Source organism: Dermacentor albipictus, chromosome 1 (assembly GCF_038994185.2).
Source record: "Dermacentor albipictus isolate Rhodes 1998 colony chromosome 1, USDA_Dalb.pri_finalv2, whole genome shotgun sequence".
NCBI classification, from domain to species: Eukaryota; Metazoa; Arthropoda; class Arachnida; order Ixodida; family Ixodidae; genus Dermacentor; species Dermacentor albipictus.
Window position 1 is genome coordinate 455,697,201 of NC_091821.1, and position 22,095 is coordinate 455,719,295.

The window sequence follows — 22,095 nt, forward strand, 5'->3', positions numbered from 1 at the left end:
TCTGGAATGGTAGCACCACGTGTCAATCAGGCGCACGTGCCGGTCTGTACCTAAATGACACGTGGTGCGACCATTCCAGAGCATGCGCAGGTGAGTTTTGTGTCTTCTTTCTTTTTTCGCCTCAGTGCATCCTTCAATGGACAGTCGGCGTTCGTGTTCTCCACTTCTCTTGTGTCCGTGTCTGCACGCCTTACCCTTTTTGCATTATGAATTCTTACCGAATAGCTCATCTTTCTGTCACTCTAATATTGAATATAAACAAGTGACCGAATAATATGACGACAAAGAATTAAAGTATCTAGCTTGAGAGATCAGAAAACAACTTTTCAACTGTCAAAGCTAATAAACGAGAAGAACGGAAGTGGTATGTCCAATTATAATATCGCCAAGATTGAGGAAACAGTAAAAAATTGCCGGAGCGCGAGATCACCGAGAAAGAAACTTGGCATACGACAGGGCAACACTTATGCAGTGAAAGATAAGACGATTCATGTGATCAGCAATTTCGATGATACATCAAAAGTAACCGAATACTTCTGTACTGAGCTGTACAACACCTAGAGAAGCCACGCAACCTTCTTTGGCAGTATTGACAAGCAGGAAGTCAAGCCTCCCTGTATATCTAGCGTTGAAGGTAAAAAGGCTCTGCCCGGTGTGTGCCTCACAAATTATCAGGAGAAGGTAGAATAACAGTCTATTTATTCAAACATGGAAGCATTGTTATGCTCGAACAGCTCGCGGCTGTTTTACGCAATGGTTTACGACTTAAAGCGTTCCTAAGAGCTGGAGAAATACCAACATTGCACCATTTATAGATAGACGTTAAAAAATAGAATAATTATAAGCTATTAGCTGATTTTCAGCATTGTAATAAATTTTCACCTACGTAATTTATTCAAGCAAACAAATGACTTAATCAAACAAGAGAACAGGAAGCCTTCAGGATTGGGTATTCTACCGTAGATCACATCTATATTATCAATCAGGGGACTAAAAAGTGCGGAATGAAACCAACCTCTCTATATGCTTTTTACAGGTTATGAAAATGCATTTGATTCCGCAGAAATGCCAGCGGTCATAAACACATTGAGTGATCAAGGAGTACAGGCCGCATGTGTGAATATCACGTAACATATCTACAAAATTATCAAAGGTACCTTGCTTCTCCACAAAAAGGTAGAAAATTACCCATCAAGAAAGACGTTATGCCAGGAAGCACTAGTAGGAAACGTTGTTGGGCTAGTTGGTCAAGCCTCTTTCCTCTCTTGCGTGTTTCCTGTATGCGTCGTTTTTGACTGCTTTTTTTTCCTTAATGAAAGAAAACACAATCTCCCCAATGCTATCACAACATGCTTTGAAGAAGTATTCAAGCTTTTAACATGCCGTGGTTGGCTTAGCGGCTATGGTGCTGGGCTGCTAAGCACGAGGTCGCGGAATCGAATCCTGGCCATGGCGGCCGCATTTCGATGGACGCGACCACATCCGTGTACTTGGATATAAATGCACGTTAATTAACCCCAGGTGGTGCAAATTTCCGGAGTCCCCCACTACGGCGTGCTTCATAATCAGATCGATATTCTGACACGCGGAACCTCATAATTTATTTTATTTGAAGCTTGTGGACTGGGAAGGATTAGGAGTAACGATCAACGGTGACTACCTTAACAACCTTCCGCTCACAGACCACATTTTCCTGTTCACAAGCGCTAAGGAAAATTTGCAAGAAATAATTAAGGATTTTATTTGGGAAAGTGTAAGAATATGGCTGAAGAATATTGTGCGGAAAAGAAAGCTAATGTTCGATTGCCTCGAAAAAGAACAAGAATTAACGATCGCCAGTCAGCCTATAGAGTCTGCGCATGAGTAAGATTATCCAGGTCAGTTACTCACAGGGTACACCGGTCACGAGAGCGAAACTTACAGAAGAATAAAAATAAGTTGGAATACCTACGGCAGGCATCACCAAATCCTGACATTGAATAGGCTGAAGATGATTTTAATAGTAACGTTGAAAATATTTTCCTCTTCAGTGTAGTATCGTCTTACACCAAATGAGACTCCATACTTGTCATTGCCTGATATCACTCACCGCATTCCAAGTGAGTGCACCAAGTATCTAGGCAATATGTCGTGGCCGAAGTGATTGGTGCAGGGGTCTACGAAATCGAGTCGTCTGGACTCAACAAAGAAGCCTGCGTCAAAGTTACAAGAATCCGTTGGGCATCCCGCAAGCTGCGCACATGGTTCTCGTTTTTTTAACTGAGTACCCACTGTATTTACACACATATATTAGCCTTTACTCTGGAAGTGGTACAACCTACGTAATGCTTTACTGAATACGTTAAACCCACATTTTATTGAATTAGTTCGCAACAGGGAGAAATTAGAAGGTAACAATATCCAATCGCCGGCCCCCATTCCGAATTCCTTAGGTAATATTGAATGTAAGGTAATATTAGATATTGAAGTTCGCATAACAGGTGAAATTAGTTCCGCATGGAGCATAAGCGACCGCTAAAAAAATGCACTGGAATGTCTTTTTAATTCTCCTTAACCTTTTTTTTTTCCCAGGATGTTCCACGTTCCCACCATAGGGCACCGCCTCGCTGTTTGTTTGTTTCGTGAAACATTTCCCGGTACGTGATGCGCCTTCCAGCAAATTCCTGTACTGCTTTTCAAGACTACAGCTGCAAAACTAAACATGCGCAAAGTTGCATAGAAAAGTGACTGAAATCACACCAACAAGTAAATACCCAATAGTGAGCCCATTGCCGATACCTGTATCCTAGGACCGCGTACTGCACCTCTTACCCGCTATCAGTGGAGAGGGCAACAAAAGAAGCGTGTTCTATGAGGGACACAAAAACTTTTCTTTCGTTTTCGAAGTCACGCGAAAATGTGTGTTAGTGTGCTCAGGAAGAGGCAAGATGCTGGTGCTGGCGTAATCAGGAAAGAAAAATGCGGCACATTCCTGAATTTCTTGCATTGAAACAATATTTTCAGCGGCTCTAAAACAAAAATTACATTGCATACTCTTTACATGAACATACATTTGCGTGGTGTTTTAGCTAGTAATCCGCAAGTTTCATTTCTGACATCGCGTTTTGTTGGTTCGGCGTTGGAGATCAACTGGGAGTTATGTGCAGTCAAACCAGCATTACGGCAAACCGTATCACAAGGAAGGCCATTAGCGACGTTAAATTGCTTGCTTTTTCGAGAGCGCTATTCTCCAGCCTCTGTACGAAACTACTTCCAAGTATTTATCTGTGTAGATTCCTTCTAACTTTTCCATTTGCTGATTGCAGTCATTATTGTGCTAAAATGGAGGATCAACTGCGCGATCAAACCTTCAATAGCGTTCATAAAAACCATGTTATAATTCTAACTAAATGTGATGAAACGTTTGCAGACTCAAATCATTGTTCTTTTTCGCAAGACAGCAAACGTTACCTTTACTTCAGGTGCTTTGTTTTCCTAGTGTGGTGAAGCATGATAATTTGTTTTTTTTTATGGAAAAAGTGCGCCCTTGTGGCTGAGGTCCCTAATCCAGTGCTTGTCATTGTCGCCTTACTAGTGTCCCGTGAACACTTTTGCGCTAGTTACATCAGCATGGAATACCAACTAGCCCGGTCTAACACCTTGCTCCAGGAGTTCGTCGTTTCTAGCCGTCATCGTTGCCCCTTCTTTTAGCCATAGTTAACTGCTAGGGCTAAGTCACCGGGATTCTTTGATGTGATGTTCGCTAGGCAGCGACACTGCTTTCTTGACATAAAAATTTGAACAGACAGGGCTAGGTAGAAGGAACACTCACTCGAGTTTCAACTATAATTTTTTGCAGCTTTCCACAAACAATGGTATTCATCATTCTTTCGAGATAATGTATGTGCCATTTTGAGGGTGCCTATTGTCATGAACACTGCATGCTGCTCCCATTTCTCTCAAAAATGCTATGTTTAAGCATATCTTTAAAAACGTAAGTTCTGGGTACAGGTCGTTAGTGAAAGGAAATGTCAGCCAATTGACAAAATTCTTTTAGGAAGTTATGTTGTGAAAGGCAGAAGGCTTTTAACTGTTGAGCCCTGGTGACATTATGGAGAGAGATAATAGGTTTCTCCTAATAGGTTGCTCTTCTTTGTGTTTGATTACTAACCTCTTTTGCAGCGCCATCCGTATATACATGAACGTAACTTTTATTGCCAACGCTGTCCAGTGGTGGCATGGGAAAACCCAACGGGCACTGATCCGTGGAGGAAATGATTTCTTGTTACCATAATTCGCTTCAATAAACTGAGTATTGCGAAGCACGACCACTTTACTGAAGGCACTACCCTGTCGGATGGGAAGTTAAACGCGGCGCCTTCCCTAAGCAGGGCTAAATGTCGACATTCGCTTGTCTTGTAATGCCCGCAGACAGTAATTAACTTGTGTGACACATGGCTGAGTGTTCAACAAATAGAGGTTTAGTTACTCGGTAAAAGCAATGACTCACTCGAAAGCCCACAAGGAATCACACTACGAACATAATACTACGAAATTGACTTCATTTTCTTGAACTGTTGCCTTCAACCTTTTGGAATGAAGTTTGTTATGGCAGTACAAAATACTAATTTGATATTAGTCTATAGAGCGCACACCATCATCTTAGTATGCATACTCTTGCTTCATAATTTGACGCATGTTTCAGTAATAGTAGGTTAGCAAAATCGTTAGAGCCCCAAATTTATGCGCTGTGCTTTCCTCTGCCGTATGCGCAGCTATTTTGCTGCAATATCAATTAAAATGCCCGAACTGAGTGCCCCTTTGCCGAGCGTCCCTCAAATGCATTGTGGTCGTCGACGTTACTGTGCTGTCATCAGGCCGCCTCGTGATTCTAAATAGCACGGCATGTCATAAGTTGTTCACAGAAAAACTTCATGTCCATTATTCGTATATCTCGTTTACACCTCGCCCTTACAAACCGGATCAGGTGTAACCATGTTTTGAAGATACAGTGAGCAATTTGCTGGGCATGCAGGTGGCCTTAAAGCACACGAACTTGCTGATATAACAGCCTTGACATTTAGCGGCTTCTCTCTAGAGTTGTAACTCATAAGTTCCTGTCACGTAACAGGCGGTATACATGCAAACGTGCGCAAAACCAACGGAGAGATCTATCAGTGCTGAAAGCAAAACATTGGCTATCACCGTCAGTTCTATTTGAACTACCGTTACTCTAGCAATGTGCACTGGGCATTCACGAGGCTCAGGGGCGTAATAACAGATGTATTGCGACGGACACAGACCACAGTGGCGGTGGCTTTTGTACATGTACTTCAGAGACCGCAGCTGCCATTGCGGTAGCAGTAGAGAATGTCGCCGTGTACAGCGCATAGTTGGTCGCACAAATCTTGCGTTCTATTGTGCATTTATTGTTTGACGTCGTTGTCGTGAAAAAAGCGTTGACGGTGAAAACGATCGAGGCGTACACGACGGGGATGACGAGCCTTATCCATGACGCACACCTTGAACACAGACATTGCGCTAAGAATGAGGTGGTTCCCGAAACCGGCAGTCATACGACGACGTCACAACAAGAAGCGACAAGCCCGCCTCCCCCCCCCCCCATTTTTTTTCTATTTTGCACAGTAGTTTGATCGCTTCACATGGGCAAAGTTCCCGATATATCAATTGATTTACAGAAAAAAAAATGATATCGTACCTGTACCGTAGGCGGCACTGCAGGTTTTCATTGGTCGCATAACCACGCGGGCTTTGTACACAAGAACTAAAGAACGTAGGTATGCCGTTTGAGGTGGTTTTAACCCAATCGAGGCCTGCCAAAGGAATCATAGCAGCTGGCAACTATAACGAAAAGTTTATGTATCTCATCTCGTAATGTTTAAAACTGTGTCACCTTTCAGGCTGTGTAATCCGTAATTCTATGATATGCACAAAATATATTTGCATCCCGAAGGAAAACTCGCATCTTGGTTTTAAAATATTTTTGCCTTCTCTACGTTAAAATATATAAATATAGTTTAAATATTTTTTCCGATGTTTCATTGTATGTTATCTTCTTACATTTATTTATCACGTTATTCACCAACCACACCTCCCTCTACCACCTATCTCACAATGGCCGCTTCTTGGCCGTGGGGCTTTTGGCTGGACTTGGACACCATTGGTGGTTGTGCGCAATTATACGAGCGAAAGAGCAAGCAAACCGTACGTGGCGGGGTCCATCAAAACAGATCGATGCTGCTGTTGTTGGAGTAAAAGAGTTCACAGTAAATGTGATCGCAGTAAAAGAAAAAAAAGACACCTGCCACCTTTTTTTTTCTCTTTTGTTGTTTTTATTCTTTCTTTCTCTCTCTCTCTCTCTTTAGCTTCCAGTGAGACAGGAACGCTTTTCAGCACCTTCCATTGTTTGTGGTTTTGACTGAGGGCGTCACTCAAAACATTGTACAATGCCGCCATATTATTGAATTCGCGATTTCCCCATCTCTAATTGCCACACAGGGTTGTGTACGGCCTCTGAGAGTGGCTGCAAACGCCGCTGTAGCAAAATTTTAGAATACGCTGAAATTCGAAAGTTTGCGTCATTGAGCGGCCGGTCTGCTTAGCTGTTGATCGTGTGTAAGGCGTTCACGGAATATAAGGGCCTCGTAATTTACTTATTGCTCAAGCTCAATTCTTTCGCTGTTTTTTCCTGCAGAAAACTTTTACAAACCATTCAGCGTCTACTGGACGAGACAAACGTCTGAAGCGTTAAAAACAAAGGAAGACTGCTTTTCTAATCAATATCGCGCTAATAACTACGTAAGTACACCTCAGTAAGTAGTCGGTGATTAGCCTTTGCAGCACAGTACGCCTCGTTTGGACGCTGCGAGCAAAATAACTTTTAATTCAGTAAAAGATGGCGCAGTTCCCGTTTATAAGCGCTCGCTGACAAAAAACCAGCCGCTGAGGGCAGGAATGTCTGTACCACTTGTAAGGTAGAGATAGGCTGGATTCCATCGGTCAACAGTGAGCTTTTCACGTAGCATATTTGTGAAGCACGATTGCACGTGAGCTTGCGCTTTTCAGTTTAGCTCTGATCAATACAAAAGCAGAAAGCGAAAAATGACCAAATGTGTTGCGCGAGCCAAATTGTTTACTTATTACACATACTTTGCTTTGGCTTTTAGCGGTGAACGTTTTTCGATAATTATTGTTGTTATTAATTGTCACTGTGCGCAAGAAATAAACCTATAGAATGCAGTTGCAGATATTGTTGCAAGATTGACTTGTGTAATCGTACTGTGCGCCGAAAGCAAACGCTGTTGTACCTTCTTGAATGGCATGAGCGATTATTCAGCAATTCACTGTGATCTGACAACTGGCCACCGTCATCGGAGTGACCGTTCTCATATGAGTGTTGGTTGATTTTTATGGCACACATTTATTGTACAAAGAGATAGATCCTTAGCGCACAGTATTGCCGCTCTCTGGTCCTTCATAGCTACTACAGCTTATGCTTTACTTTGAGAAGTACAAGCAGGTATAGAAAGCCTAAAATTACTTTCGACGTGTTCCTTCCAAAGATAACTAAACAATTATATATGTATGCTTGTCGCACCGTACACTTCGTGTTCTCTTCACAAATGGGCTAGCTAATCATACAACTGTGCTAAAGCGCTCAACTGCTGAAAATTTTCTACGCAAGAAATGTTACCGATCGCACGCGCAAATAAGCCGCCGCTCACCGCGTCACTCAATGCACATGAAAGTTGAGCTGCAGCGACATTGTAGTCGTCACGAGCAAACAGTCATGACAGACCTATAAGGCAAAGCAACAAAGCTACCGCGAATAACAGCAAGCATTCACGAAAAAGAAACCTTCCCATTCCGACATACATGATTCTGTGGATGACAGTCATCAATTTCTGTCTGCGTTCCTTTTCATAGCATTTATCGGGGAAACTAAAACTTTACAAGCGGCTGCAGGCTGTGACAGCTGCCACCAATTGTTACGAACTGGTGCCTCCAGTTGTTACAGGGACGGAATTTCAGCGACCTTCAACAGAGTCTGCTTCGAGCTCGAACCAGATCGACCATAGGAAAGGGCTCAGCAGAAAAGACGAGATGATGTAAAAAGAAATAAAAGAAGTTTATTGCATCGTTACGAGTGAGCGGTGCATTCCAAGACAAAAAGCACAGAAACGCTTCGCGTGCGTGCTCCGGCACTCAAAGAGATCTGTATGTCGCGTTTCACTGGCCTCCTTATAGGCTACACCATCCGGGCAACCGCATTCTTTTGCTCCCTGGTAGATGGCCTTGTCAGCACACTGGTCACCGCTACAGAGTAATACGGATAATAACCACGCACTGCTGTAGAGATGGGGAACGCCGGTAACGTTGGGTCAACACGCTGGCCAATCCACACACACGAAGTCGGAGAACAATCGCTCACTGGCGTAGAGGGGTTCAGTGGAGGATAGTGGAGAGTGCGATTCGCACTGGTGCATGATCCCGTCGAACACACCTGACGGACAAGTTTTATCTTGTTACGAGCGTGGCGATTAGGCACGTCGTGTCCAATGCGCTTGGCATCCGTTTCCTTCCTCGCCGCACACAGTGAACCATAATAGATTGCCCCGCCACCAAAGGGGATCCCAATGCCAGGAGAGGAAGTCCGCTGGCCAGAGTAGCCGCGTTTACCTGAATGCGACAGCGCCGTATCGCATCGCATTTCTAGCGCATCACATTCATGTAAACAGCAGTAGTGCGCTAGGAAGGCGCATCGCATCAATGCGCCAGGCGAGGGTAGATTTACGGGCGCGAGTCGACTCTCGCGGAGCAAGTAAACGTAGGACCGTCGCATTAGGAATGATGGGAAGGAATTAACCATCAAGATGGCGGCGGGCCCGGCTGCCCGCTTCGTATTGAATTTGGCGTTTCTTTTGTAAAATGCACTTCGTTCGCAGCGAATGATTGTGTAAGCGGCTTTCGCTTAGTCTCAGGCCGCTTCGATGACAGAGTATTATGGATACCCTTGTGGTGTTTTCGAGATCGCTTCTCGTTTAGAACGAGTCGAAGCCTAACGAAAGAAACGTTCGAGATGTCAGCGCTACCTATCGCTAGAGTCTGAAAATAGCCGCAACGACGGCATATGGCCTCTGAGATCTGAAGATCTCGCTTTATAGCGTACGCTATAAGTTGCCTACGCTAAGCTGAAACTGCCTATTTCACGGCACGTAACCACCAACGTGCACTCGGCCTACTACCGGAAACCAGTTACACCGGAAGTCGGTTACACTTCCCTTATACGACACCATGTGGCGCTACGTTCTCGCGAGAGTTAAGGCACTACATGTAAACGGCGTCGCATCGCCTTTCCCAAATGCGCTTGGAAATGTGATGCGCCACTGTCGCATTCACGTAAACGGCGCTAGCGATGACGCAAGTCGGTGCTTGTAGTGGTCGCCGGTTGTCGCACAGCTCTCTCAAGCATGAAACACTGTGGGCGCTTTCCCACGTCGCTCTACGTATCGGTCGGGGTATTGATGCCTCCGGCGAGTCTACAACACTTTCTCGTTCGTAGCACCCGTTGGCAGAACTACACCGATAATCATCCACTCAGTCCTCAAGTGCGAGACCAATTGTCGCGGAGCACCACCAGGATTATTTGCCACTCAAAATTGACAGTTTTATAGAACTTACAGCATCACTAAAAGCACACAGGAACTTGTTATACGCTTCATAAGACATAACTCAACCCAAATACGTCTACTAAGTTAAGACCGTGCCTATCTTACGCCAGGAAAAAAAAGAAAAAACACGACTTTTGGCAAACGTATGAGGCTGATTCTCGATCTAGGGACTCCGAGTCAAGCCATCGGCATTGCCATTGAGAAACTCTTTTTTATAGCGTATCTAAAAAAACTATTGCTGTAAAGCGAGACTCTAGCGCACGAGATGGCCATTTTTACAAGACGTTGTCTGCAACCATTTAGGAGAACAATATTCCGTTCCAATAACGAACCTCGAGCCCGCAATATAGGAAGACAATTTTTGAACAGCCCGCCCGAGACATGCGCACACTTTCTTATTATCGCTGTACGCCTGTTCTCGACTAGTGAGTTGACAACTTCGGAATAGAACGGGGTGTTCCTTGTAGCTTTCTCCCTTTGGCATAGTACGCCGTCCGCATAGTGCGACACATTGCATTGAACCACAAATCCCCTCGTGTAGTCCGGCGATCTCAGCGCGAGCTCACTAATCAGCGCGCTCTTCAGGGCGTTGAAAGAGGATGCCTTTCTTTCTTCCCATAGGACACTCTGTAGCTCAGTTTTTCGAAGAGCATCAGTAAGAGCGCAAGCTATTTCAGAATACCTGGGAATGTACCGCTGATAGTACACGGTGACCCCTAAGAAAGATCGAATGTCTGTGTTTGTCTTGTTATATACGGAACCTTTCCCTGACATCGCTCGAGTTCCCCGACCACATCGAATCGCCGTCGCATTCCAATTATGGTGCGCAGGAGCGCGTCTAACACGTTCCCGGACCTGTCAGATAACTTGGCGAGCCCCACCGCAGGGGCCGCTCGTCGAGCTATTGTCTCCACCCCTGCTTGACCCTTCCCGAAAGTGCAACGGGAGCCTGGCACGGTTCCAGGTAATCTTGGTGTCGAGTGAAGTTGAGCTCTAAAAGCTCCTTGGGAAACGACCCGTCTCCTCCAGCTCAGTGCTTTCAGACGGGGAGGCAGCACCAAGGCAACACCGGTTGTAAGTCACCTGTAAGTCACAGTGGAGCTCTCGGAGCGACCCCACCTGCCGAATGTGACTGCACTCGCACAGGCGCCTACCATTAGAGGAAAATGACGTGACCCCGAAACACCGAAGGGGTTAAAAGCGAGAGACCAGGAGTAGAGACAAGCATTCCTTCATTCATTTTTTCGTTCTTCTTGCCACGGGCCGCAGCCTCCGATTTGCTGCCAGCCATGAATGACTTTATCACTGTTCATTACTTTGTGTTATTGCTGTAGCTAGTGTAAATAAACCTTCAGTTCCATCTCAATATCCTCCTCAACATCGGCCAACTCCTGCACTAAACGGCAAGATCCAATAACTGGTGGCAGCGATAAGGATGACCCTTCGTCCAAAGGAGTCCTGAGGAACTGGAAACAGCGAAGAAGAAAGAGCTTTCGACCCAAAGAGTCCTGAGGAACTGGGAACAGCGAAGAAGAAAGAGCATTCGTCCAAAGAAGTCCTGAGGAACTGGGAGCAGCGAAGAAGAAAGAGCTTTTGACCCAAAGAGTCCTGAGGAACTGAGAACAGTGAATAAGAAATAGCCTTCGACGCAGGGAGTCCCGGGGAAGCGGGAACAGCGGACAGATGAACCAGATGGCGTGGTGCTGCATCCGTGAGTGAGCGCGTGGTTTTTTCCTTTTGATTCGCCAGACTTCAAATTTGCGTACTTATTTTGATAGCTCTAGAATCGGGAATTTGTTGCATATTGTGTGTTTGCACAACTCATTTAAGGAAAACAATTCTAACCACCAGTCGGGGCAGCTTCCATGGATCTTAGATGGTTGACGAAGTCAGACTTGCAGAAGGGTTGAAATCTGGGCCAGTTGGTACATACTTGAACGAAAAAACCAGTCAAAAACACAAAGGACAAGAGAAGAAGTTTTCGTTCAAGTATGTACCAATTGGCCCAGATTTCAACCCTTCTGCAAAGCATTTCTTCATCCCTGGGCGTCTTTCTAAATGTTCGTACTCCCGGCAAAAAAAACCAGTCGTTGTGTCGTGAACTTCTTCTCTTGTCCTTTGTGTTTTTGACTGGTTTTTTCGTTGAAGTCAGACTTGTTGTTATTGTGCGACGAGTCGGAAGTTGAGGCAGACGAAAAGATGAAAAAGCCAGCTATCCAAAAGACAATTCAAGATAGTGGTAATGATGATGAAAGCATTCAGATTGCTTGGGCGATGATGCATGAAACATGGGACCGTGAGCGTCAAGAACGTGAGAGCAAGCGTGAGCGTCAAGAACGTGAGAGCAAGTTTGACCGTCAATAACCTAAGCGTGAGCGTGAGCGAGAACGGCAAAAGTATAAGAGATGGCACCATTGAAAAAAAACAGATACAAGATTTCCGGCAGGTGAAGTCACAGACAATCGCTGTCTGAAAATTCTGTAGGTAGTACAGAGCAAAAAAAATGAAAAAGCATCTAGCGGATCTTCGCCAAAAGCTGAGGAGTGGAGCAGTACTTGTGAGATTAGCAGCACATTCATAGATAAAAGGAAAAGGCTAACTGCTAACGATGTCTTAGTGACAACTGAGGCCGGTAAAGACCGTAGTGAAAGGTACGAGGTGATTTGCCAACAGATTACTGTAGAGCCCGCTAGGCCAACTGGGAACGAGTTGGCAGAGTCGCCGCGCATGTGCGTCGCATGTAATGTTAACGAGGTCGTTAGCCATGTACAGAGTACTGCTGACCCAACAGACAAGGGCACCCATGTGGAGTCAGATCTGCGTGCCGAAGTGCAGTGCCAGCTGGACAATGCATTTGAGGGCATTTCGCGGGATTGCGAGCTGCGTAGCTCAAGGGACGACAACTGCATTGTTCAGGCATCCGTGCACCTGTCCTGCAGTCTAGCTAGCCAAGAGAGGGATGATTTAGTTATGAATCATTCGGACTGCGAGGGTGAAACAGCGATCGATACCGACGAGCTCTGTGCCGAGGCACAGCGTGAGCTGGGCAAAGCAGTAGAGTGAAGTTTGCAAGAGGGCGAGTAGCATAGCTGGAGTAAAGGCTGCTGCTTTGTTCCAGAGTCATTTGACCTGTCCGTCAGTCCAGGGAAAGAGAGAGTTGGTTTAAATGAAAATTACTCAGACTGTTCGGGTAGGAGAGTGATCCAGGCCGACGAGGTGTGTACCGGACAGCTTGAGGCGCGAGAAGGCGGCATGAAAAGGAGTTCGAGGAAAAATCGCCGTAGAAAGAAGCACGGTAAAGATCGGAATGCGGTGAATAATGTAGCGCAGCCAAAGACGACGACAACGCAAAAAGCCAGGGCACGAAGAAAGCTGCGGTCATCGTTGACGACGTTGGCGTATCAAGCACGTTCGAGCCACAGGTCGAAAAGAGACCGCGAAGCATGTTCTGCGCGGACGCGGACAAAGGGCACGGGGCTGTTATGTTCCTCGTCGTTGCGTCGTTCTTTTCGGGGTGCAGCATGTAGTGCGAAGGAGTGCAAAGTGACAAGGCGAGGTGAGGCAGTAGGAAGTCACGACGCGGTCAGTCGTGTTCATGATGAAAGCCTGGCGTTGGGATACAAATTGACTAGACACTGCAACGCCTTGAAGGAGCTGATAGGGTGTTGGTCCTTTTGTTGTTCCTGGGTAGCCAGAATCGCTTTCGAACCGCGACCACCTCGAGTACGGCTCAAAAGCATAAATTCGTCGTAAACGTTTGCAACGGGAGACCAAGACAGCTTCCGTAGAAGTGAAACATGTCGCTTTGTTTTATTTTTGAGCATATGAAAATTTTCGCGATTTGAGACTGAATTTATTTCAATATGTAAGGTATAAGCATTGTTTATGGTGGTGTTTGAAAAGCTCCGAGATTTGAAAGATGCGTTATATGTAAACCTTTAGTTTCACGAGGTGTAAATTAATCAGTAGATTTTTTTTTTCTTAAGAGTAAATTCAAGCCTCAAGGTTTTCGGTGAGAGGTCTGTGGTATTCGAAGTTTCTAAAGTTAAACGCGTAGGTTTTCAGTAAGTGCGTAGTTTGCACTGAGAAGCGTTCTTAGTTCCATTAGCGCGTGTCGTGTGCGGACTGAAGGGCGTAGAATGTTTATGACTGGGTCACTCGTGTGTGATGAGGACGGGCGTGTTTTGACTTCTCTAGTAAGCGTGCGTGGAATTAGTTATTGGAAGACGCATTTTTAAGTGTTCTGCGGGGCGCATAAGTGACGCAAGTTTAGTTGTTCGTTAAAGTACGTGTCTTGTAGGCACTAGAGGAAGAAACGTGAGTAAGGATGATGAAAGGTTTGCGTACGACGCAAGTACGCGTTCTGAGTAGGGACCACAAAGCTAGCGCGATTGTGATTACGTACCTGTGGAGTTGACCCGACTGTTCAGTGGCAACCGTACGTGCGATAAGTACGCCACTGCGATAGGGTAAGAACACGCTGTTCGTTAAGTTAGACTGCTTAAGTTATGACCGCGTAAAGGTGGTTGGAATTGATTTATCAAAATTGGGAAGTAAAAAAAAACAGGGTTCATTTTTACGTAGTCATAGCCTGGCGAGTCAGGGGTGAAGAACCTGCGCTTGCACGTGGTGCAGGGCTATGCTGTGTCCTTTGTTTTACGTATGTTCTCCAGGGCCCGGGATCGCGAAATTCGCAACACGAGCCTCGTCACCAGTACCCCACATGTTCCATCAGCGTTCTTCATGGCCAGCGAATTGAGTTCACCGGCAATTCTGAACTACCGGGGGGAGGAGGAGCGGTTAGATTCGCACCCCTTTCCTGGAATCACACGCGTTCCCCGACCACATCCAATCGCCGTCGCATTCCAATTAGGGTGCAGGAGCACGTCTAACACGCTCCTGGACCTGTCAGAAAAGTTGGCGACCCCCACCGCAAGTGCCGCCCGTCAAGGTCTCCACCCCTGCTTGACTTTTCCCGAAAGTGCAACGGGAGCCAGGCACGGTTCAAGGTAATCTTGGTCCCGAGCAAAGCTCTTTTGCAGCTCTAAAAGCTCGTTCGAAAACAACCCGTCTCCACCAGCTGAGCGCTTTAGGACGGGGAGGCAACACCGCTTGTGAGTCACCCGTAAGTAAGTCACAGTGGCGCCCTCGGAGCGACCCCATCTGCCGAATGTGACTGCACGTGAACGGGCGCCTGTCATTGGAGGAAAATCACGACACCTGAGCGGGCTGGGCGATTGGCTGAAAATGACGTGACCCCGAGACACCGAAGGGGTTAAAAGCGAGCCAGGCAGCAGACACAAGCATTCCTTCATACATTCATTTTTTTACTGTTATTCACTTTGTGCTATTACTGTAAATTATGTAAATAAACCTTCAGTTTCATCTGAAAATCCTCTTCAACATCGGCCAACTCCCGCACTCAACGGCAAGATCCAATAGTGTGCAACTGCGGGAAATCTTTTATCGCCGCCAGCTGTCAGAGGCACGGCGAAAGGCCATGTCCGATTACGCGACCGATGTAGGTGACTTCGTTTGCGCCATTTGGCATTTTGGTGCCTTGACGGTTAAATGTGCTTCACGAAAGCTGGCCACTGCCCTCAGATGTGGCATATGCTCCGACCAGGATGCAGAATATATGGCGACAGCATCTCAGTGAGGCAAGGCGAACTCTTCCTGTCCTCACAATGCTTTGTACATAAGGTGTGAGAAACAGTACGGTGCATTATTTAAACCGAAGCTTCTGACCTTCGGGTCGAACGTTCCCAACGTCAATATGAAGGCGGCATATCTTCTAGCCCGCTTTGTGAGCGGAACGTCCCAGAAGCATCGAACGAAAACTAGAGTAGAAATGAATCAGGTGCTACTGAGTTCCTGAATGCGCTGTTCGATGTTTGGTGCGGGATAAATTTGATCTCTAGTGATTGCGGTTAGCCTGCTGCAATCTACGCATGGACGCCGATCCTTGCCCATTACATCAACTAAGATCGAAGGCCAGGTGTAATCGCTCTCACAACACTCGATCACATCTAGAGTCAACATGTTTTTTCACCTCCGCATCCATGATCTCATTTCTTAAGCCCTTGAATGTACTGGCTCCGAAGAAGCTCAAGGTCGTCTACTAGAATAGGTGCCCTTCCTGGTGTATCTGTGAATAAGTCCCGAAATTTTTACAGGATTTCCTGCAGAGCTGTCAGGCTCCAGCTGTGCTTTAGAGACTAGTTCCTTAACTAGTTGTTGTCTAGCCTCTCCGTTAGTGACTAACGCGAGCCCCGGAACCTCTTCGAGAGCGTTTACATTACGCACGCAGCTGTTTACTGTTCCCAGTAAGGTTTGAGTAGATTACAGTGATGACTCTGCTGTATCTTCCGCTTTCTAGGAAGGCTCATAACGTGGTTCGTGCCTCAATATTTCTCACCCGCGTTTGCGGAATCTTCCGACTGCACCTCGAGCTTGCTTTTCTGCGATGGTGGCCAAATCATTACCTTAGTGCCGATTTCACATTGACGGGTCCTGGTTGTGCGGTCGTAATACACCTTGTACCTATGCATTGCTTGAAAAATGGCCTCTTTTGACAGCTTCTGTGACTTCCTTAACCGTTCTAGTAGCTTAAGTACGTAAGCGATCACGAGAGGGTCTTCCCCGCGCCTTTACCATGGTTTGTGGAGCATGCGTAGCGGCACTGGCAGAGAGCGCCCGTATACGGGCTCTGGTGGAAAAAAACCGGTTCGTTCACGCGCTCACGCGCCACAGTCCAACGCAAACATGGTAGCAGGCAAGAACCGCTCCTAGTGGGCCTTCCTTTCGAAGCATAACGCTCTTACCGCGGCCTTCATGACAGATTGTTGCTTCTCTACGGAATGGGACTGCGGATGTTACACTGAGCTATGAATGAGCCTTACCCCACATGATTCTAGAAAGGCCGTGGTTGGTTTACTAGAACACACGCTGCCTTTGTAGGACTCATTATGCAAAAAAGAAGTGAGGCGTGCAGACAGGACACAAGAGTAGAGAAGTGGACAACACGACTATCAACTGAAGGGAGCACTGAGGCGAAAAAAGGACTGTGCTTCGGTGAGAGAACCAACTCGCTCGAGTATCCAGAGGAGCGCATGAGCTATTAACTATACCGAGGCTATTACTGGAAGTGGGCATATTGTGTCGACTACGAGCTTGCGAAAGGGCTCAGTGATGATCACTAGCTTCATCAGCGCTTTTGCCGTGTCATCCGGCTTCAACACGCGCTGACATGCGTTGCAAGTACTTATAAATTGCTCTGCGTCACGGAAATAACCTGGCTAATAATACTCCTCTAAAATGCTATCCTTAGTTTTCTTCACATCTAAGTGTCCAGCCCGTGAGCTTCCGTGCGACAAAGGCAGAAGATCCTGCCTCATAAGCCTGAGGCATGAGTAGCTGGTCAAATGTGGCACTTCTGCGATCTACATACTTTCGGTAAATTATGCCGCCACTGTCATAAAAATTCACGTTTTCTGTGCGCGACACCTTCGTGTAAGTTGCTTCGGATGTTCTGCAGGCTAGGGGCCTTTCTTTGCTCGGACATCCTAGCTGAACTATCTACCTTTAAGAGACGCTGTAGGCTTTACCACGTAGGCGCTGCAAACAAATCTGGCGACTGCTCTTCCAATAACTCACCCGCTGCCATTATCGCTACCTCTGCTTGTTAGGATCCAAACATCTGCAATTCCAACGCGGCAGCACTTTTGATCTCCGCTTTCTGACATTCGCAAAAGCCACCCGCCTCAGTTAGTGCTGTTTCCTCGACTACTTTTGCAGTCAACTCACGAGCTTTAGATCTCCTTGGAGCCATCACGCTAGCCTCCCCAAACATTAGCCTTGCAAGCGCAGACTGATCTGACCTATTTGAGAGCAGGTAAGGGTACTGCGGAGGAAGCGCAGGTGATGCGGCCGCTTCCGTCTCAAGTGTGGCGAAAGGACGTTTAATAGATACCTTTACGACCAGAAGGCATACACTGCGAGCTTCTAAATTGTTATTCCAGGTGCATTCACCTCTGAACATCCTAGGTAAAAGCTGTGAACCACGACCATAGTAGCCGCGGAGTCGCAGACTAAGTGACATGGTTACCCATTTATCTCAGGGTTGCGCATGGTTTATATTTATATAGATTTATATCCCACCGTTGCCACTAGTTGTCGCGGCTGCCCACAATTGCTACGAGCTGCTACCTGCAGTTCTTACGGGGACAGGATTTCGGGGACCTTCAACAGCGTCTGCTTGAGGCTCGAGCCATATTGAAGGGTTCGACACGGAAGACTAGATGATGTAAAAACAAATAATAGCAGTTTAAATATCTTCCAGGGTTAGCGGTGTGCTCGATGGCAAAACCTACAGAAACTTTCGGCGTCCGTGCTCGTAACAACACCCAGGGTGTCCTTGTCGCTGTTTTCGCTGCTCACCACGTAACATTAATGACATCCTTGTCTACCCGACCGTCGAGCCATTGCGTTAGAATGGCTATACGAGGAGCAATATTATCGAGTGCGAGGTAGTTCGCGGGCGTCGCGAGCGCCTCAGTGTGCCGGTCACCGGACAACTGGTGACGCGCCCTCTTCGCTAGGGGAAGGTGTGTGTTGGCGTTTGTCTGCAAACCTGATATTGAGATCCCGACAAAGATCAACTTTAGAAAAAGAGTGATGCGGAGATAGCACGCCCTTGCGATGCTTGTTGCAAAAGTTTTACGTGCGAAACGTAGCCTGTACACGTTCACGTAATATTGTGTAATCTATTACTATCACCTGTTATGGTTATTTCGAGTGAAAATAACACACGAATTTCGTACATATTGTATTGCGCACGTCATGTCCTAAATTATAGGTTTGGAGGTGTACAGAACGTGGACAACGAAAGCAGAGGATAATGCACCAACTTACTGACAGAGAGAATAAGGGCAATTACATTGACCTAGACGACATGCCCTTAGCATCCCACACTTTTTAAGCGAGGCGTGCTCACGCTAACAATATGTTCTGTGGTGTGCCCCAAAAAGCTATTGTCGGCATTGTTTGAAATTCAAAGGTTGTTTCGCCCTTGCGATCAGGTACAAACGAGGACATGCCTGCGCTAAACCAGTCACGATAGCAGACGACGCCGAATTACCAAACGTGTTGTCGGGTCCTGAGTAGAACGGTGATAACATTTAGCACTTCAACATTGTTTCACCACTTCGCAGAAAGCGATTTTATTCTGCAGCGAGACGGGAAGTCATTCACATGTAGTTTCAAGGAATTTTTTTTTTTTACTGAAAGATAGCGCCAGTGATTATTCCAACGTCATCTATTTTCTTTCAGCATGCACCATATGTATTCACGAGAATTGGAGAAAATGCCGCTTTACGCGTCGCGTTCGAGGTAAGTGCACCGGGCTGTCTTGACGGAATTAAGAATTTCGCTGCCAAGAAAGAAAGACACACAGTTTCTCACACGAAATGTTATCTTACACAAACTGTTCTTCTGTAGTTCATACATGTTACGGTGCAAAAAGACACCTCACCGTGTGAAGAAATGACCAGGAAGGAAAGGGCGTCTGGCCCGTCCTGTGCGCCTTTTTCCGTACTGTCGTTTCTTGAGATGGCCAAGGTTCCTTCCCACTTAAGAAGTATACATCAACTAGTCCAGCAGCAAATAGTGGTATAGCTAGTGGAAGTGCTCGCAAGATCTTATCTGTATCTCAACACGTAACTCATTATTGCTGAGCACACTCGATGGCATACTGATGATGCAATCTGTGCGTATGTTTGAAATATGTGCGTATGGCTGCAATCAATTGTTCTTGTCCATAGAGAGTTAGATTATCCAAAGCTCACAAGGGTCTCTGATCGGGCATAGACGAAAGAGTGATTCCTCTGAAATTGAGTATGTAACTATGGTGCTTCTTTAATTTGCTGTCTGATGTCTTCATCGATGAATCCTAACCTAGTAGGTGTTTTCAGAGCGCGGCTTATAGGCGCCCGTTCCAGCGTCAGTGTCCTACCTGGTAACCAAGCGAACGAGCACCACGAAACATGAGAGCGAACGCGGAGCGCAGTGGGCGATGAAAAAAGCGGCGAGAGCGAAGAGATCACGAGGAGCAAAGCGGAGGAGGAGGGCATGCCGAAACCACGAGAAGAAGAGCGTAGTGCTGCGCACGAAGGCCTTTGCAACGACGATTGCTACGAGATGGCACCAGAGTAGCGCGCGTCGTCTGTTGGAACGCGCTGTATGAGCGGAGCTGTCTACGGCGGGTGCTCTGAATCGCGCCCACCCCTCACCCAAGCCGTTCCTCTCCTGATCTCCCGATTAGTGAGTCAGTAGCGCCATATTTGCAAAGTGCAACATGCGCCAGTCGTGCAACGGGCCGCACAATGCAGACTGCCCGCGCCAGCCAATATACCGCCGAACGAAAACATGTGTACAGCTGCGCTTAAATATGCCGTTAGTGAGTATCGTAATCGCCGGGGAGTTGTTTAATAATAAAATCAATTGAAAGCGAGCCACATTCTCGGGTATAATGCGTATGTGCCTAAGATGAATCGTGGCGGTGTTAGCCAGCGTCACTCAAGGACAAGGCGGTGGACGTCAGATGCCCTTTTTCCCACAGGTGTCACAAACTTGCGCCTTGATGTTGTGAAGCGGACTAATGACGCCTAAAGTTAAAAGAACAGTATTTTCATAAATGGAAATTGTGCGTCTCTCATACATTCAGGAAAAAAAGTGTCATATATATGTCAGACATGATTTAAATTTTCAAGTAAAAATCATTCATTAGGCATTTACTTCAATGCATGTTGCTATGAGCTGGGAAACACCCGTGAGGTATTATATGCACACAGGATGAGTCCCCATACACACGTTCCTTCATGTTTCTAGCGCAACACTATCAAACCCGAAACGCATAGCAGTACTTTAGAACAAGGGGAATGCTGGTACTTAATTTCCGCTAGTAAGTTCTTAACACATATTCATGTATTCTCTAGAGTTCTGTTGGCCACTATGGGTGGTTATTCTGCGGCGTGTGCTCCAACTCGAACTTGCATAGGACGGAAGCAAGGCACTTTAAACTAGCCCATTCAAGATATACGGTCCAATTCATACGCAAACTTCTTATTTTCGGTTTCTAGAGAAGTTATGTGTGGAATATGCGGCTACTGCCGCAATGCTGGCTGCGAGCGCTGCCACTGTTTTTCATATTGGATGTTCATTCGGGGCCTGAAATACCCCACTTCTGTTTCAATGAAAGGGCTAATAACAAAGTAGGAGCTGGTCACGTATAAATACAATCGCACATGCAGGCTAGTCAAACGCGTGTTCTGTGTGTTTCAAATAGTATATTGGAAATGCCGGCTTCGTTCGTGCGTGCGCTTTATGCAATGTGTTTCCCGTGGTTTCAGGACTTTCAGCAGAGGCTGTTCACGAAGCGGTACCTGGGAAAGGACTACCGCTTCCAGCATTTGAACATGACCGCTGACCAGACGTTCTTCATCTACTATGCACTGGTACACTAAAACCGGACAACATAAGGAAACTAGAGGAGCGCGGCCGAAGGGGCAGCTTTCGCGACCTGAACGCGATAGCGCATATTCACATATTCTCTCCAGCTTTATAGCAATTCTCGCCGCGAGGATGTTGACGTGAGAATCACTGAGAAATTATCTGAATGCCGATGGGGCAACCTGCTTAGAGTCGTCTCTAAATGAAAATGATGTTTTCCGCAGCAATGTAGTCCTCGAGTCGGAACTTTTGCGCTAAACAAAGTATTCATGTTTCCCGAGTTGGAAAAACAAGGAAAACACCATGTTGCTATTATTTTTGCGCCCCAACACCCACTCTAGTCACTAATGTCATGCAAAAATAAAAAGCTTCCGGTGCTCGTCATATAGAACAACGCACCTAAAACTCAGTACGGGCATTTTCTTACGAGTAACTAAAATAGACAGTAAAATGCGCACTCTGCAATCCTTATTGTTCAGCCGCTAGTGCAAAAGCTGCGAGTTATGCACTATGCCTAGTTTATGTGTGAATAAAAAGGCAGTATGATGCTTGCGGACACGCTTTACAGATCAGCTCACTCCGTTTTAGTTTTTGCGCGATAAAAGCGCAATTCTGCAACAGCTCTTTCGGCAAGTTAGTAGCTTTCTAGGCCATCGCGCAAGTAGTTCGATTGCGAACTTAAGCGCAAGTAGCAGCTACACGCACGCGTTCTTCATTTTCAGCGTCCAGTGGAAGCTCTGAGATTTCTGCATTTCGCACTGTAGATAGAACTGCTCCTTAGCGTCACCTTCGAATTTGCGCACTTCGAAAATTATCCACCGCTCGGGCATGGCAACGCACCAGTCTTTTCTGAAGGAGAAACCGCGAGAAACGCATTTCCGGAGCATTGTCGTGGTGGCCTTGGCAGGGTGTGGCG

General features: G+C 46.4%; 1 protein-coding gene across 2 annotated transcripts in view; it reads left to right on the forward strand.

Annotated features, from left to right (window-relative positions):
- The window catches only part of LOC139054784 (platelet binding protein GspB-like), a 107,393-nt gene that overhangs the window by 77,171 nt on the left and 8,127 nt on the right, over positions 1 to 22,095 (forward strand). For both annotated transcript variants that reach the window (XM_070532395.1, XM_070532396.1), the window contains exons 23-26: positions 2,572 to 2,636; positions 6,695 to 6,798; positions 19,002 to 19,061; positions 21,080 to 21,184. In XM_070532395.1, the coding sequence (XP_070388496.1) occupies positions 2,572 to 2,636; positions 6,695 to 6,798; positions 19,002 to 19,061; positions 21,080 to 21,184 (334 nt within the window). The remainder of the gene's footprint in view (positions 1 to 2,571; positions 2,637 to 6,694; positions 6,799 to 19,001; positions 19,062 to 21,079; positions 21,185 to 22,095) is intronic.